We start from the raw sequence: 16,954 nt of genomic DNA on the forward strand, positions 1-16,954 counted from the left end.
TTTTCTTTTTCCCTTTCCTACAGGCCGGGGTCCCGCAACGTCAAGCCCGACGCCTTGTCTCGACTCTTCGACCCCGAGCCTGTTGCCAAAGAACCAGAAACCATCCTTCCACTAACCTGTGTGGTTGGAGCAGTGACTTGGCAGATAGAAAATGAGGTAAAGCAGGCTAATGGTGAGACCCCACCACCTAGTGGGTGCCCCGCAACTCGGTTGTTTGTTCCGGTTGAGTTACGCCCACAGGTGATCCACTGGGCCCACACCTCACTGCTTTCTTGCCATCCGGGAGTTCGGAGGACGATGTTCGTCATCTCCCGGAGATTCTGGTGGCCAGCCATGGAGCCGGAGGTCCGGGAGTACGTTGAGGCATGTTCGGTCTGCGCCCGAAACAAGACTTCTTCTACGTCACGCATGGGACTCTTACAGCCACTACCCATCCCCTCCAGACCGTGGTCAGACATCTCTATGGACTTTGTCACGGGGCTCCCGGTTTCACAAGGTAACACCACTGTCCTCACAGTTGTGGATAGATTTTCTAAGATGGCTAGATTCATTGCTCTGCCAAAACTACCCTCCGCCAAGAAAACGGCGGAGGTAATGATGAACAATGTTTTTAAGATCCACGGCTTCCCCAAGGACATAGTTTCGGACCGGGGGCCCCAATTTGTTTCCCGGTTCTGGAGGGCCTTTTGTCGGCTCATCGGAGCGAAGGCCAGCCTGACCTCGGGATATCACCCAGAGGCCAACGGCCAGACCGAACGCCTCAACCAGCAACTGGAAACCAGCCTCCGGTGTCTGGTGGCCCAGGATCCCTCAACATGGAGCAAGAACCTGGTCTGGGCCGAGTATGCCCACAATTCATTGCCTACCTCAGCCACTAATTTCCCACCATTTCAATGTGTGTTTGGTTACCTGCCCCCCGTGTTTGCAGACAATGAACCGGAGGTGTCTGTGCCCTCCGCCCTTGCAATGATTCGTCGCTGCCGTCGCATCTGGGCAGCCGCCCGGCAGGTGCTGATTCGCCAAAGGGACAGAGTAAAGAAGGCTGCAGACCGCAAGAGACGACCCGCCCCTGCCTACCAGCAAGGTCAGAAAGTGTGGTTGTCAGCTAAGAACCTCAACCTCAAGGTGCCTTCAAGGAAGCTGGCGCCACGGTTCGTGGGCCCGTTCCCCATCACTAAGACCATTGGACCTGTGGCGGTCCGTCTTCGCCTGCCTCAATCCCTTCGTGCTCACCCCACCTTCCACGTCAGCCAGGTCAAGCCTGCGAAAGAGAGCCCGATGGTCCCTGCTGCTGCACCCCCGCCACAACCAGAAGTTATAGACGGCGGTCCGGTGTATAAGGTCAAGCAGTTGTTGGCGGTACGCACTCGGGGCCGGGGTAGACAGTACCTAGTAGACTGGGAAGGATATGGACCGGAGGCGAGACAGTGGATCCCATCGCGTTTCATTATAGACCCTAACCTCATAAAGGATTTTCATAGGGACCACCCTGAACAGCCTGGGCCGTCAGGAGTCGGCCCTAGAAGGGGGGGTACTGTCACAGGGTGAGGTCAAGTTGGGTTTTTGTCGGCATGTTTTGGTCTTGTCATTTCCGTTTTATTTTGAAAGTAGTAACCTTCCTCTCGTTTCAGGTCACTTGCCCTTCCTCATGTCACCAGTCCAATCGTCTCCCCTGATTCCTGATTGTGTCCACCTGTTTCCCATTACCCTCATGTGTCTTATAGTCTGCGTCTCCCTTTGTCTTGTGCCTGAGTGTACCACCGTGCGTTCACCCAAGCCTCGCCACAGCCACAGGATTTGTTTATACCATTGCCTTGTCTCGGAATGATTACCCCTTTTGTTTTTTCCTCTGAGTAAGAGTGACCTTTTGTTTGAGCTTCTTAGATTTAGTTTTAGCGCGCTTTCGAAGCCGTTCGTTTTGCTCGTTTAAGAGAGATTTTAGTTTGTTAACTTTCGTCGGAAACGCTGATAGCTCATAGCCGTTTGTTTGTTTTTTCACGACGCGAATAAAGACGCCAAACCCTCTGCATCTGAGTCCTCATTTTAATCTGGTCCTGACACCAACACTGATAATAAAGGGAAGAAACTGATGTTTAGGGAAGTCTACATGGGCCACTGATGGTGAAGTTAAGCAGAAAAGAGAAGTATGACCAGCATTAATGTTTTTCTATAACACATTGACGGCCTCACCTCCTAACCGAAGCCCTAAAGTGTTAAGACCTGTACATAATATACCTAATAAGCTCCCAGTCAGTGCACATGATACACACCTGGACTCTTGCTGTTGACACTAAACTGCTGAGTAGCAGATCCCACAGAGTTCATGCTGCAGCAGAGCAGGGAGGAAAGACCCGCCTCCTGCTGTTTATTCAGTGTGATGATGCTCCACCTGGTTGTGTCATTTAGACGCTCGCTGCTTATCAAAAGCTCGTCGGAGTGATTGACAGGTGACTCGTTCACATGCCAGCGTACAGTGGGAGGAGGATTTCCCAGAGTGACACAGGAGCAGTTGAGCTGGTCTCCAGCTCTGATGCAGTCGGATGAGGGAAGGATCTGTGGTGCATCTGTACAATATATAGAATACAATTAGACTAAATAAGTAGATAAATGAACTACGTCCTGTGGATTTACCTAACGTTGATTTCAATTAATATACTGAAATATAACTTTACATCATGTAGAATAAATAAAATGTCATTTCATGTGTGTTTAAAATCCATATGATGTTAGCAAATATTTAAATTCTAAGGTAACATTTAACATGATTGCTGCATTAAGGGGTGATATTCAAAAATATTTCTCCCAGAATGTTTTCACAATCTAGTTTTGATTCTGGAAATCATTTAAATCGAGGGGACTGTTTTGTAAAATGACAAGTTTCCCCTTAAACTGGCAGCTTCATCTAAGAAAAAATTGCATAAATATTTTATTTACTTTCATAGTCAACTTATTAATGGTTTACTAAAATCCAGCAATGCCGAAAAATGCCAAACAGAATGTTTTTAGAAGCGGAAGAGGCGTCTTCTGCCTGCTGTCCTCCCAACAGATGAAATACTAAAGACATTCAATTCATAGTTGTGAAAAAAAGAGACAAAAGCAGGAAATCCCTAAGTGTGAGACGAACCCATTTTATTACCATTAATCCCATTTAATTATTAATACTTTCAAAAAATAGTTTACTACTATTCTTTCACATAACTAATGGATTAATAATCTAATTATTTCAGCCCTGACTTTGAATCAAGTTAAGAAAGCTAATCAACGCGATAATTTCAATTAAAATATCTATAAATTCAATGAATGAGGTTAAATGAACTCACATGAAACATCAGCCTTTAAACTAACAGCTGACTCAGCGCTTCCATTCTGTTTGTGGTAGGAGGCCTTACAGAAGATGGTCTCTCCATGATGCTTGTGAGAGGCAGTGAAGGTCACTACAGAGGTCAGGACTTTGTTTTTGTCACTATTATTCTGCAGTGTCTCCACAATGTCCCCCAGGCCTTTGGTCCATGTCACATTTGGAGGATGAGACAGACATGGAGCTGGAGCAGAGCACCTCAAACTCACTGAGGCTCCCTCCTCCACCTTCAGAGCTGACGGAGTCAGAGTCGGTCTGGGAGGATCATCTGGTGAGAAGGTCCATTTGAACCGGTCACTAAAGCATAATTTCTACATTTTGTTCACTATTTGACAAAGTAAATGAATGCAAAACAAGTTAAAGGCATCTGTGTAAGATAAATGAATGAGTGAAATGTTAATAAACAGACTTTAATACCTTTGACTGAAAGAAGTGCTGCTTGTACAGCAAAACTCCATTTTAGACCGTTGTTACATTCCACTCTGAAGATAAATGTATAGTTGCCAGCAGGTTGAATGTTGTTCAGGGTTGTGGTGCAGTCTTTTTTTCTCAAGTTTCCTGTCAGTTCTCCATTATTTGAAGGTGTTTGTGGATCTTTGCTGTTAAACACAAGATTATTATCTTTTGTCCATTTTGCTCCACATGTGTCATCTAAATCTGATTCATATTCATCTTTTATCTCAAAGGAGCAGGGGATGGTCACACAGGATCCTGTAAGAACCTCTATAGTCTGCGGCATAAATGCCTGAAACTCTTTACTCTGAGAACCTGAAACACAAGAAACAAATTGTTAACAAGAACAGTTGAATAAGTTTAAAGTCATGAGAATTTTTACTACTTGGTTGGCTTACTAAAATCGTATATACCATTGTACCTCATTCTTAAAATAACAATCCAAAACGACAACTCTAAATATTCTGTCTTAATCTCTAATGTTTAAAGATTTATTTAAAGCAGGGGGTCTTAAAATAGCAGGCCAATTGTGGCCCTCGGGACGATATTTTTTGGCCACCACCTTAACATGAAATTTCAATGTTAGTGCGGCCCGCGAGTTTTACATATATTGCAACTTGGCTGTTAGCTACTGTTTGGGACAATGTTATTATGTTCTGGTTTCCTAAGGTGCGCCTGTCCAGTGAATGCGGCATGCATGTGAGTGTCATGGGGGGCGGGGTCGTATGTGTGTGTGTGAGAGTGATTGAGAGAGAGAGAGAGCCGGTGTTACACCCCTACTGGTTTTTACACCTACTGGTTTCCCTACTACTGGTTTCCCTGGGAGTGCGTGTTTGTATTTACCCGACAGCAGCAGATGTGTCTGCGTCTGTTCCCTGATTCGCCACACATTCACAAACATATTGCTGAAAATCTACTCATTAATCAATCCATCAATCCATTGCAGCGTTTACGATTGTATAAGTGAGCACTACATCACGACCACATATGAAAACATTTATTTTTTTAAAAGATCGGAACAACCAGGATTCGAACCCCGTGGGTCAAAACATCAAACAACTGGTTACATTTGGCGTGTCGCAGAACACTTACAAACATTTATAACGCTACTTCTTCACGAGGCTGCAGCCTTGCGCCGTCACGTTTGGATAAAAACGGATATTGCTTTCTTATGGCCAAAGCGTGACGTACACCACAAAATCTAGTTTTAAAATATTAAAAGATTGAACCGACCAGGATTCGAATCGATGGAGAAAAATCTTGCTCACACTATCAGCATACGCTGGAAGCATTGTGCCACGAGGGAACATGTCTAATGCATAGAAGTTGGTGTTATTTATTTAATAATGTGATACATTAGTATGGAGGAAACATTTTGGTGTGTGGCAACAACAGGTAACTAAAAAAAAAGTTAATTTGAGTTTGAGACCCCTGATTTAAAGAACATCTAATGAAAAGCAGCAGAACATTTTAGCAGCTCACTGCGTCCTTCGATTGCTGAAGGATATATTACACATACTGTTAGCAGTAGAGCACACCTAGTGGTGGAAAGTAGTAATGTTTAGTGATAGAATTATAGGTTGTGTGATGTTAGATATGTTAGGAACTTGGTGTCTCAGAATCTGCTCCCTTCTCTCGTCTTACCTTGATGGCCGCATGTACCTGGTAACTTGGAGAGGATCTGTATTGGAACCTTCCACTTTTACTACTGGAGTTCGTCAGGGTTCCATCCTGGGTCCCCTCCTCTTCTCTATCTACACCAACTCTCTCGGCTGTATCATTCGCTCACATGGTTTCTCCTACAAGAGCTACGCCAATAACACAACTAATTCTCTCCTTCCCTCATTCAGACACTCAGGTGGCGGCAAGGATCTCTGCATGTCTGAACGACACCTCTCAGTGGATGTCGGCTGACCACCTGAAGATCAACACGGACAAGAATGAACGACTTCTCTTTACGGGAAAAGACTCTCCCACCCAGGACCTGATTGTCAACTCCGTGGTAACGCCAACTCTGACTGCTAGGAACATCAGTGTGACACTTGACAACCAACTCTCCCTGACTCCCAACATCACAGCGACAACACGATCCTGTAGGTAAAACATCAGGAGAATACGACGCCTTCTCACTCAGATGGCTCCTGGCAGGTCTCCCTGCTGCCGCCATTCGACCTCTGCAGCTCATCCAGAATGCAGCAGCTCGACTGGTCTTCAACCTTCCGAAATTCTCCCACACACCTCCACTCCTCCACTCTCTTCACTGGTTACCAGTGGCTGCCCGCATACAGTTCAAAACATTGGTGCTCACGTCCCATGCTGTGAATGGATCGGGTCCAGTCTACATCCAGAACATGGTGAAATCCTACATCCCAACCCGCACATTCTGCTCTGCATCTGCCAAGCTGCTTGTTCCTCCCTCTCTGAGAGAAAAACACTCAACAAGATCTCAACTCTTTGCTGTCCTTGCTCCCAAATGGTGGAACGAGCTCTCTGATGACATCAGGACCGCAGAGAGCCTTCACATCTTCAAATTAAAGACACATCTCTTCAGACTACACCTTGTAAATTGTACTTACAATGACACGTATCTATAACAAGTTGTGAAGCGGCTTATTTGACGAAATTGCACTTTCTTGTTTGTTATTCTTCTGAGTTTGTATCTCTACGGTTGAAATGCAGTCGCTTTGGAAAAAAGTGTCAGCTAGAGGACATTTGATGTAGTGTAATATTAGTTATTACATTAATATGTTAGATAAAATATTTGCGATATGAATCAGAACTCCACACCAACATTGTGTACTTAATGCTTTTTGATCACTTTTAATACTTAATGATCCAGATGTGAATGCAGAGCAGCTCACCTGGCAGCAGAGAAGCAATGAGAAGGAGAGTCAGAGCTGCAGCCATCTTTGTGAGTCAGGAGATGCAGAAACTCTGGAGGTTACACATGAAACAAGTCACATGTTTAGAGCATTGTTGGAAAAACTGCAATCATGTTCTACCTTAGTACGACAGAGAGTCTGTGCTTGGTTTTCTGGGTCATCTGAAAATCAAGATGTTTTGTGCGTCGATGTTCATCATTTTGAGGTGCCAAAGATGATTGTCTACATCCGAGGTCGACTACCAGCACTTCGGTTTTTCCCAGAGCCCCCACTGTTTTAGCATGTTTATCTTCCAACTGTTGCAGAAATGTTTTGCTGAGTCTTTATTTATTCATGATATTATCAATATAAAGCTTCAGAAGGAGTGTTTTTAGGGTGAAAAACAAACAATTAAATTATTGAATAAATCAACATCTCACACAAATCAACTATTAACAATTACGTTTAAAAAAACTTTATATATATATATTTTTTACTTTTATGAAACTTTGTGATAAAGATTTTCAATAAAACATAAATGATTCAGTTGCTATATTTTTTGTCTGAATTGTTTGTCATGTTTCATAATATTCAGTTTGTCACTGAAACCACACGCTGCTTTTTTAACACGCCACGAAAGCTGAAATGATGAAATGGTGAAACAGGAAGATAAATGCTGAAAGCCACACAGACAAAGACACAGTGTCCTTTTATTTTTCTTCAAATATATTTAACATGATATTGTTTTAGGCAAATCTACTTAAGAGTAACAATGTCCAAAACCACAATCAAATAACGGCTTAAAGCTTTCAAAGTTTTACCTGTTTACACAATTTTATTTGTATTCCTTTTAAATTGTTCATTGTTCTAAAGTTGATTAAAGTCTGAGTTATAGTTATTATAGTTGTATTGCATTTTAGATAAGTTGTGATGATTTTATTGTTATAAAAAGATTAGATGACTTACATTTGTTTTGGTCCTTTGAGCAGATCGATGGAAGAAGTGCAGATAAATGAAGTTCCTTAAAAGTTGTGCTGCTTGTTAAAACAACGACATGACGTGTAACTGAGGAAGTCACTAAAGCCTCATGGGTTGGAGGAGGAAATTACCTTATTTTAAAAAACAATATTCACACAGTCCCACATGTGTCTTGTTTGAAGCTGTTGCTTTAACGTCACACATCTTTAACCCAAATATTCAGTCGTTTGGCCTCAAAGAAACTAAATGTTTGTGTAGCGCCCTGAAAATGTCTTTTTTAAGTGCGCGTTATACTTTCAGATTAAGTCTGTAAGTTCCTACCCTCTACCGAGTCTTTGAACGTTTCGTGACCGATTGCTCGCACAGGTGTTGACACCGAGCGAGCGAATCAGGACAGAGGAAGCGCTCTTTTTAAAGCACCGGGGGCTGCGGGGACCACGAGGTGGATTCAGCGGATACCGACGCGGCTGATAGACGGTCCTCCTCGGGCTACCAGCAAAGGGACCATCGCGACAAGGGACTGGACATGGTTGGAAACAAACGTATGGACACCCCGAACAACTGAGTACTAAACTCCTCTTTCCTGGGAGGTGCAGTGCCCGGAGCTCCGACAAGCGCGCCGACGTACACCATCTGACAGACAACCAAATCCCGCGCATTGGGGTGTCCGTTTACTCCGAGTATGTAGTGTGCGTGTGATCATGAATGTTCACGATTTTTGGTATCTGGGATGTTTCTATCCACTGACCGTATAGCAACAAATAGAAGAAGACCCTGTTCGATACCTCGCCCATGTAACAGAGGGGTGGTATAAGGCATACTGGCCAACCTTGAGACCTCAGAATTAGGGAGGTACTAGCGGTTTTCTTTGCAGCGCCAGTCTCATCTTTTTCGTCATTTGTCATGAGACAAATGATAGACACAATGAAAACTTTTAAGTAGCCTTTATTGATTAAGCAATATACAGAATTACTATAGAACATTGGCACATTTAAGATGTCTCACTAATTAAAAAGATTAGACAATGTTTGAATCATACAGAATTAACAATATATTTGCATTGAGAAGACTCACATGGATTCAGTTAACTTTCCTTTAATAATTAACACAACCATAAACGGTAAAAAATATCATGCAACTATGTAAATTGTTAAATGGTTTAAAAAAAGATCAAAGCTCATTCTTTCTCATTCAAATCAATTCATCACTGAAGTCTCATTGTTTTCATGCAACACGTATCAGATGCATGTAAAGGAAGTAAAGCTTCATCCATGTAAACATCAGTGGCACAAAATGAAAAATAATACAGCACTGTTGGTTATTGTGACGTATGATGGACTAACAGTCATAAATCATTTCATAATGTGGAACAGTCCAACTCAACAGCTCTACTGCTGTGTTGATGACATAAATGGTTCTTACGTACTGTACCTTTAAGAGACAGAATACACCTGTAAATACAACGCAGCACCCTAAAAAAACAGCCAAACCACCAAAAACTACAAAAAATAAACAGAAACACTGCCGACTCTAAAGTGACCACAAAGAAAACTTAATACCTCTTTGATCCAGTTTCAGTAGTAATTTAACAATTTAGTCCCAAAGAGGAGGTGTGTTTAGTAACAGTTGGGTATTTTCACATTAATTTGTGTATCTGCTCATTTTACTCTGCTCACTTTTAAAAATATTTAAAGGATATTATATAGTTTACAAACTCCCGTAACTCTTATATCACTAATCACACCTTTGACTCAATATAAGAACAACAAAGACTCATGATGTTATTTGTTGATCATCAAGATCAGTGGAAGTTGAGTCATCTTGAAGTTTGAGCAATGACGTCATACTCTGGAGATATTTCTCTGTGATCCAATGACATGTAGGTTTGGTCCACTTGTTCTGGCTTCACATTCCTTCTGGATCTCCTTTGAGCACAACAGAGAAAAAGACCCAAATGTAAATACTCATATATGTATACTGGATGTTTTCCACCAACAGAGCTTTCATTACAGAAAGTAGAATCCAGTGGAATAACGTACCAAAGGAACACGATGCAGACTGAGAAAAGGAGGTTCACACCGAGAGAAACACCAGCAACAGCCAAGAGAAGATCAGATGATCCACAAACCACACCTGTCATTAGAAATGAAACAATACTCCACATAATCCCACTTCAAGTGTTATCTTCACGCTACAGTGGTCCAGTGGCTGCGTATCAGCCTCAAAATCACCAGCAATAGTGTAAAGTGTTGAATTTAGAGAGCCTAAACCAGTAAAGCATTTTTAATGCCGTCAGATGAGAAAAGGATCTGTGGTGCATCTGTACATAAAATACATTTAGACTCAAGTAATTCAGTTTAGTTTTTACTTGACTTTCTTAAATAATTAATGAGCAAATTATGAGGTCCTACAGATTTATCAAAAATTGATTTCTATCATTATTAAAGCAATACGGTACGAGAGGCTGTACATTCGTCCAATAATGTAACAGTTCGAGGGTGTAGTTGAACCCTCGAGGCCACCCTCGAACAGTTAGATTCTTGAAGACAAGAAGAAGTACTGCCTCGTGTACCTTATTGCTTTTATAACAGGGTTACCAGCGAAATGATAAATGTTAAGTAAATAGCTGACTTTCAGCACAACATAGATGTAGCCACCAAACGGTTTGTATGACATTTCATCATTCTAGAGGAAAAATAGTCCCCGTACGTACATGTAAACAGCATTGGGTCCCGCACCATCTCATTCATTCGCATCGCTCATGACGTCCACCTTAATTGTCCGGTTAGGAAAGCTCGCATTGCCTCGAAAGATCATTTGTGGGGTTTCCGGGGGGGTTTCCGGCGATCGCCACCGAGCTAAAAGCTAAAATGTCAGCTAACGGTCGCGCAAAATCTAACGTGTTACTTTGAGTAAATCATGTGTGACTCACTCTCAACCAATCAGAACGCTCGATTTCATCTACATGTTATATACTGAAATAATAGCTTTACAGCATGTAAAACTTTGACGTGTGAACCTCACATTGAACGTCTATGCTCAGAAATATTAGTTCACCACACTTTAGTAGGAATTATTGGGTGAATTTTTCGGAATCCAGTTTTGATTCTGGAAATCATTTAAAACAAGGAAACTGTTTCCTCAAATAAAAATGTTAAACTTTTAACCTTCAGCTTCAACCAAAAACTATTTTCATCATGGTTTATCTTTCATAATCCCCTCAATAATGATTTAGTAAATCCAGACTAAATGTTCTTAAGGTGGAGGAGGCGTCTTTAAACAGCCTCGACAGGCTGTGGGTTTGTGTTTTATTTTGTAGTTTCCTGCCTCTTGTGTCCCTGGGTCAGCTTCACTTCCTGCCATCCCCTGTGATGGTCTGCTGTGTCCCTGATGGTTTCCACCTGTGTCCAATCACCTGCACCTGCCCTGTGTATTTAAGCCATGTGTCTCTTGTCCTTGCTCCAGTCATTAGGTTGAATGTGTTCTGTTTGCTCCTTTCCTGATCCCCGGTTTGCCCACAAGCTTTTTGGTTTGTGGTAAAAATGTCATTAATATTTGAATTAATTTGATTAATGAACTGATTATTTTAGCCCTGACTTTGACTCAAGTTAAGAGAGCTAATCAATGAAATCATTCAAAATGAAAAATCTATGAACTATAAATGAGGATAAACAAACTCACATGAAACATCAGCCTTTAAACTAACAGCTGACTCAGCGCTTCCATTCTGTTTGTGGTAGGAGGCCTTACAGGAGATCGTCTCTCCATGATGCTTGTGAGAGGCAGTGAAGGTCACATTAGAGGTCAGGACTTTGGTTCTGTCCTCATTCTCCTGCAGTGTCTCCACAATGTCCCCCAGGCCTTTGGTCCATGTCACATTTGGAGGATGAGACAGACATGGAGCTGGAGCAGAGCACCTCAAACTCACTGAGGCTCCCTCCTCCACCTTCAGAGCTGACGGAGTCAGAGTCGGTCTGGGAGGATCATCTGGTGAGAAGGTCCATTTGAACCGGTCACTAAAGCATCATTTCTACATTTTGTTCACTATTTGACAAGTTAAATGAATGCAAAACAAGTTAAAGGCATCTGTGTAAGATAAATGAATGAGTGAAATGTTAATAAACAGACTTTAATACCTTTGACTGAAAGAAGTGCTGTTTTTGCATCAAAACTATATTTTAGAATGTTGTTACATTCCAGCCTGAAAAAGTATCTATTTCTGCCAGCAGGTTGAATGTTGTTCAGGGTTGTGGTGCAGTCTTTTTTTCTCAAGTTTCCTGTCAGTTCTCCATTATTTGAAGGTGTTTGTGGATCTTTGCTGTTAAACACAAGAGTCCTATCTCTGAACCATTTTGCTCCACATGTGTCATCTAGATCTGATTCATATTTATCTTCTATCTCAAAGGAGCAGGGGATGGTCACACAGGATCCTGTAAGAACCTCTATAGTCTGCGGCAAAAATGCCTGAAACTCTTTACTCTGACCACCTGAAACACAAGAAACAAATTGTTAATAAGAACAGTTGAATAAAACTGTAAAGTCAAGAGCATTTTTACTGCTTGGTTGCCTTACTAAAATCTTACCAATGTACATCATTCTTTAAAAAAATGTGTTCATTTCTAAAGAATATCTATTGAAAAGCAGAACACTATGGTAGCCCACTGCGTCCTTCTATTGCTGCAGCATATTACACATACTGTTGTACTGTGGTGTGAATACTTTACTAACTTGCAGTGCAGCTCACCTTGCAGCAGAGAACCAATGAGAAGGAGAGTCAGAGCTGCAGCCATCTTTGTGAGTCAGGAGAGGCAGAAACTCTGGAGGTTACACATGAAACAAGTCACATGTTTAGAGGATTTAAAGGTTATTAAAGATATTTAAAATAGGGTTTGATCACGAGGCTCTAATGAATGCATCAGATACACAAACTGTTTTGCTAAGTATATTTTTTTACATTATCAAAATAAAGGTTAAATGTGTTTCTAGGGTTCTAAATCACTCAAACTCATTACTTCACATTACATGTCATTTAGCTGTCACTTTTATCCAAACCGACTTGCAATAAGTGCATTTGAACAATCCAATTCAGTTTTTAGCTTATTTTATGTGGGTCTGTATCTCATACAATTGAACAATTAAGTTAAACAATAATGATCAAAAACATATTAAGTTTGAATGTTTTCGAAATTTGAATTAATCAATAAAACGTAAATGATTCGGTAGTTATATTTATTGTTGTCATGATTTGTCACATTCAGTTTGTCACTGAAACCACACGCTGCTTTTTTAACCCGCCCTGGAAGGTGAAATGATGAAATGGTGAAACAGGAAGATAAATGCTGAAAGCCACTCAGACAAAGACAAAGTGTCCTCAATTTGTCTTCAAATATATTTAACATTATATTGGTTTAGGCAAATCTACTCAAGAATAACAATGTCCAAAACCACAATCAAATAACGGCTTAAAGGTTTCAAAGTTTTACCAATTTACACAATTCTCTTTTTACTCCTTTTAAATTGTTCATTGTTTTAAAGTTGATTAAAGTCTAAATTCTAGCTATATTGTATTGTATTTAAAATCAGTTTGAATGATTTTAGAATCGTTATGAAAAGATCTGATGACTTACATTTGTTTTGGTCCTTTGAGCAGATCGATGGAAGAAGATCAGAGAAATGAAGTTCCTTAAAAATTGTGCTGCTTTTGAAAACATGACGTGTAAATGAGGAAGTCACTAAAGCCTCATGGGTTGGAGGGTTAGAATAAACTTCATGAAATGAACTTATTTGAAAAACAATATTCATATAGCCCCACATGTGTCTTTATTTACCTATTATTAAAAAGCAATATGCAAATTTATCACGTATGGTAGACAAACAGTCATGAATAATTTTTATGATGTGGAACAGTCCAACTCAACAGCTCTTCTGCTGTGTTGATGACATACATGGTTCTTACCTACTGTACCTTTAAGAGACAGAACACACCTGTAAATACAACGCAGCACCATCCAAAAGCAGCCAAACCACCAAAAATTACCAAAAAACAAACAATGTCGACTCTAAAGTCACCACAACGTAAACTGAATACCTCTTTGATCCAGTTTCAGTAGTAATTTGACAATATAGTCCCAAAGAGGAGGTGTGTTTATTAACATTTGGGTATTTGCTCATTTTACTCTGATCTGCTCATTTTACTCTGCTCACTTTAAAATAAAATTCAAATGACATTGTGTAGTTTACAAATGCTCGTAGAATACTGCTTTAACAACACTCACATCACTAATCACACCTTTGACTCAATTTAAGAATCATCATGACGTTATTTGGTGATCATTAAGATCAGTGGAAGTTGAGTCATCTTGAAGTTTGAGCAATGACGTCATACTCTGGAGATATGTCTCTGTGATCCAATGAAATGTAGGTTTGGTCCACTTCTTCTGGCTTCACATTCCTTCTGGATCTCCTTTGAGCACAACAGAGAAAAAGACCCAAATGTAAATACTCATATATGTATACTGAATGTTTTCCACCAACAGAGCTTTCATTACAGAAAGTAGAATCCAGTGGAATAACGTACCAAAGGAACACGATGCAGACTGAGAAAAGGAGGTTCACACCGAGGGAAACACCACCAACAGCCAAGAGAAGATCAGATGATCCACAAACCACACCTGTCATCAGAAATGAAACAATACTCCACATAATCCCTCTTCAAGTGTTATCTTCACGCTACAGTGGCTGCGTATCAGCCTCAAATCCTCATTAATAGCAGTGTGCAGGTTTAAATACTTCTGTCAGGACACTTGTCAAAGTGTTAAATCCCCATTTGTTTGGATAGAAAGAAACCACCATTTCTATTATTGCAGTCATTTTATCTGTTGGGTGCATGATACAAACCATGAACATCTATGTGTGTGATGTTGGATCGTCCAACTCCAACATCATTATGAGCCTTGCAGAGCAAAGGACTGACTTCTCTAGAGGCTTTAATGGTGAGAACATGTCCGGTCCCAATAAAAGTCTCATTTGCTCCATCATCTCTGTACCAGGTGTAGTTCTTCACTGCTGGGTTAGCAGTACTACTGCATGTCAGACTCACATTACTGCCCTCAGGTACTGGACCAGAGGAGCAGACTAACAAGGTGGTGACTTTGGGGGAATCTGAAAATCCAGTAATGAAACACAACCAATCAATATCTAAAAAAATACCTATTCAATCAGTGTTTAGGGTCCAGAGGATCAACTATACGACTCAAACGTGATCCTCAAATTGAACGTCTATGTTGTGTTGGATTGTCCAACTCCCACATTATTTTCTGTTTTACCGAATCGAAAACTGTTCAATCAAGACGCTTTAATGGTGAGAAAATGTCCAGTTGCAATTAAAGGCATTAAGGTGTCATGCTCAGATCTATTAGTTCACTACACTTTAGTAGGTATTATTGGGTGAATTATTCAAAATCTAGTTTTGATTCGGTAAATCATTTAAAACCAGGGAACTGTTTCCAAAATTTTAAATCTGACCTTTGACCTGCAGCTTCAACCAAGAAGTATTTTCATCATGGTTTATCTTTCATAATCCCCTCAATAATGGTTTACTAAAATCCAGACTAAATGTTCTTGAGGTGGAGGAGGCGTCTTTAAACAGCCTCGACAGGCTGTGGGTTTGTGTTTTATTTTGTAGTTTCCTGCCTCTTGTGTCCCTGGGTCAGCTTCACTTCCTGCCATCCCCTGTGATGGTCTGCTGTGTCCTTGATGGTTTCCACCTGTGTCCAATCACCTGCACCTGCCCTGTGTATTTAAGCCATGTGTCTCTTGTCCTTGCTCCAGTCATTAGGTTGAATGTGTTCTGTTTGCTCCTTTCCTGATCCCCGGTTTGCCCACAGGCTTTTTGGTTTGTGGTAAAAATGTCATTAATATTTGAATTAATTTGATTAATGAACTGATTATTTTAGCCCTGACTTTGACGCAAGTTGAGAAAGCTCATCACTGCGATCATTTAAAATGAAATATCTATAAATACATTGATTGACGATAAACAAACTCACATGAAACATCAGCTGTTAAACTAACAGCTGACTCAGCGCTTCCATTCTGTTTGTGGTAGGAGGCCTTACAGGAGATCGTCTCTCCATGATGCTTGTGAGAGGCAGTGAAGGTCACATTAGAGGTCAGGACTTTGCTTCTGTCCTCATTCTCCTGCAGTGTCTCCACAATGTCCCCCAGGCCTTTGGTCCATGTCACATTTGGAGGATGAGACAGACATGGAGCTGGAGCAGAGCACCTCAAACTCACTGAGGCTCCCTCCTCCACCTTCAGAGCTGACGGAGTCAGAGTCGGTCTGGGAGGATCATCTGGTGAGAAGGTCCATTTGAACTGGTCACTAAAGCATCATTTCTACATTTTGTTCACTATTTGACAAATTAAATGAATGCAAAACAAGTTAAAGGCATCTGTGTAAGATAAATGAATGAGTGAAATGTTAATAAACAGACTTTAATACCTTTGACTGAAAGAAGGGTTGTTTGTGCAGCAAAATTATACTTTAGCAGGTTGAATGTTGTTCAGGGTTGTGGTGCAGTCTTTTTTTCTCAAGTTTCCTGTCAGTTCTCCATTATTTGAAGGTGTTTGTGGATCTTTGCTGTTAAACACAAGAGTCCCATCTCTGAACCATTTTGCTCCACATGTGTCATCTAGATTGGATTTATGTTTATCTTCTATTTTAAAGGAGCAGGGGATGGTCACACAGGATCCTGTAGGAACCTCTATAGTCTGCGGCAAAACTGCCTTAAAATCTTTACTCTGAGAACCTGAAACACAAGAAACAAATTATTAATAAGAACAATTGAATAAAACTGTAAAGTCATAATTATTTTTTACTTCCTGGTTACCTCACTAAAATCTTACCAATTAATTTCATTCTTAGAAAAACGACAACTCTAAAAATTATATGTTATAGATTGGTTCAAAGAATATTTATTTAAAAGACATCAGAACATTTTAGTAGCTCACTGTGTCCTTGTATTGCTTCAGCATATATTACACATACTGTTGTACTGTGGTGTGAATTCTTAACTCACATTGTGTACATGATGCTTTTTGATCACTTTTATTACTCAATGATCCAGATGTGAATGCAGAGCAGCTCACCTTGTAGCAGAGAACCAATGAGAAGAAGAGTCAGAGCTGCAGCCATCTTTGTGAGTCAGGAGAGGCAGAAACTCTGGAGGTTACACATGAAACAAGTCACATGTTTAGAGGATTTACAGGTTATTAAAGATATTTAAAGTACGGTTTATTCATG

At 40.8% G+C, this 16,954-nt stretch overlaps 2 protein-coding genes across 2 annotated transcripts; both read right to left on the bottom strand.

Moving 5' to 3' along the window:
• Positions 1-2,250: 2,250 nt before the first annotated feature.
• Positions 2,251-13,311, bottom strand: LOC119198087 (myelin-associated glycoprotein-like). The gene is made up of 5 exons (XM_062565543.1): positions 13,278-13,311; positions 12,395-12,467; positions 3,776-4,126; positions 3,321-3,626; positions 2,251-2,564 (listed from the first exon to the last, which is right to left on the bottom strand). Exons 2-5 carry the CDS (start codon positions 12,438-12,440, stop codon positions 2,251-2,253), a joined length of 1,017 nt encoding a protein of 338 aa, XP_062421527.1. The 5' UTR covers positions 12,441-12,467; positions 13,278-13,311.
• A 1,095-nt stretch (positions 13,312-14,406) lies between these two features.
• LOC134132876 (myelin-associated glycoprotein-like) lies at positions 14,407-16,846 on the bottom strand. The gene is made up of 4 exons (XM_062565544.1): positions 16,801-16,846; positions 16,195-16,460; positions 15,699-16,026; positions 14,407-14,811 (listed from the first exon to the last, which is right to left on the bottom strand). The coding sequence occupies exons 1-4, from the start codon at positions 16,844-16,846 to the stop codon at positions 14,522-14,524; spliced, it is 930 nt and encodes a 309-aa protein (XP_062421528.1). The 3' UTR covers positions 14,407-14,521.
• Positions 16,847-16,954: the final 108 nt, after the last annotated feature.

The sequence above is a fragment of the Pungitius pungitius genome, chromosome 11, assembly GCF_949316345.1.
Source record: "Pungitius pungitius chromosome 11, fPunPun2.1, whole genome shotgun sequence".
In the NCBI taxonomy this organism is placed as follows: domain Eukaryota; kingdom Metazoa; phylum Chordata; class Actinopteri; order Perciformes; family Gasterosteidae; genus Pungitius; species Pungitius pungitius.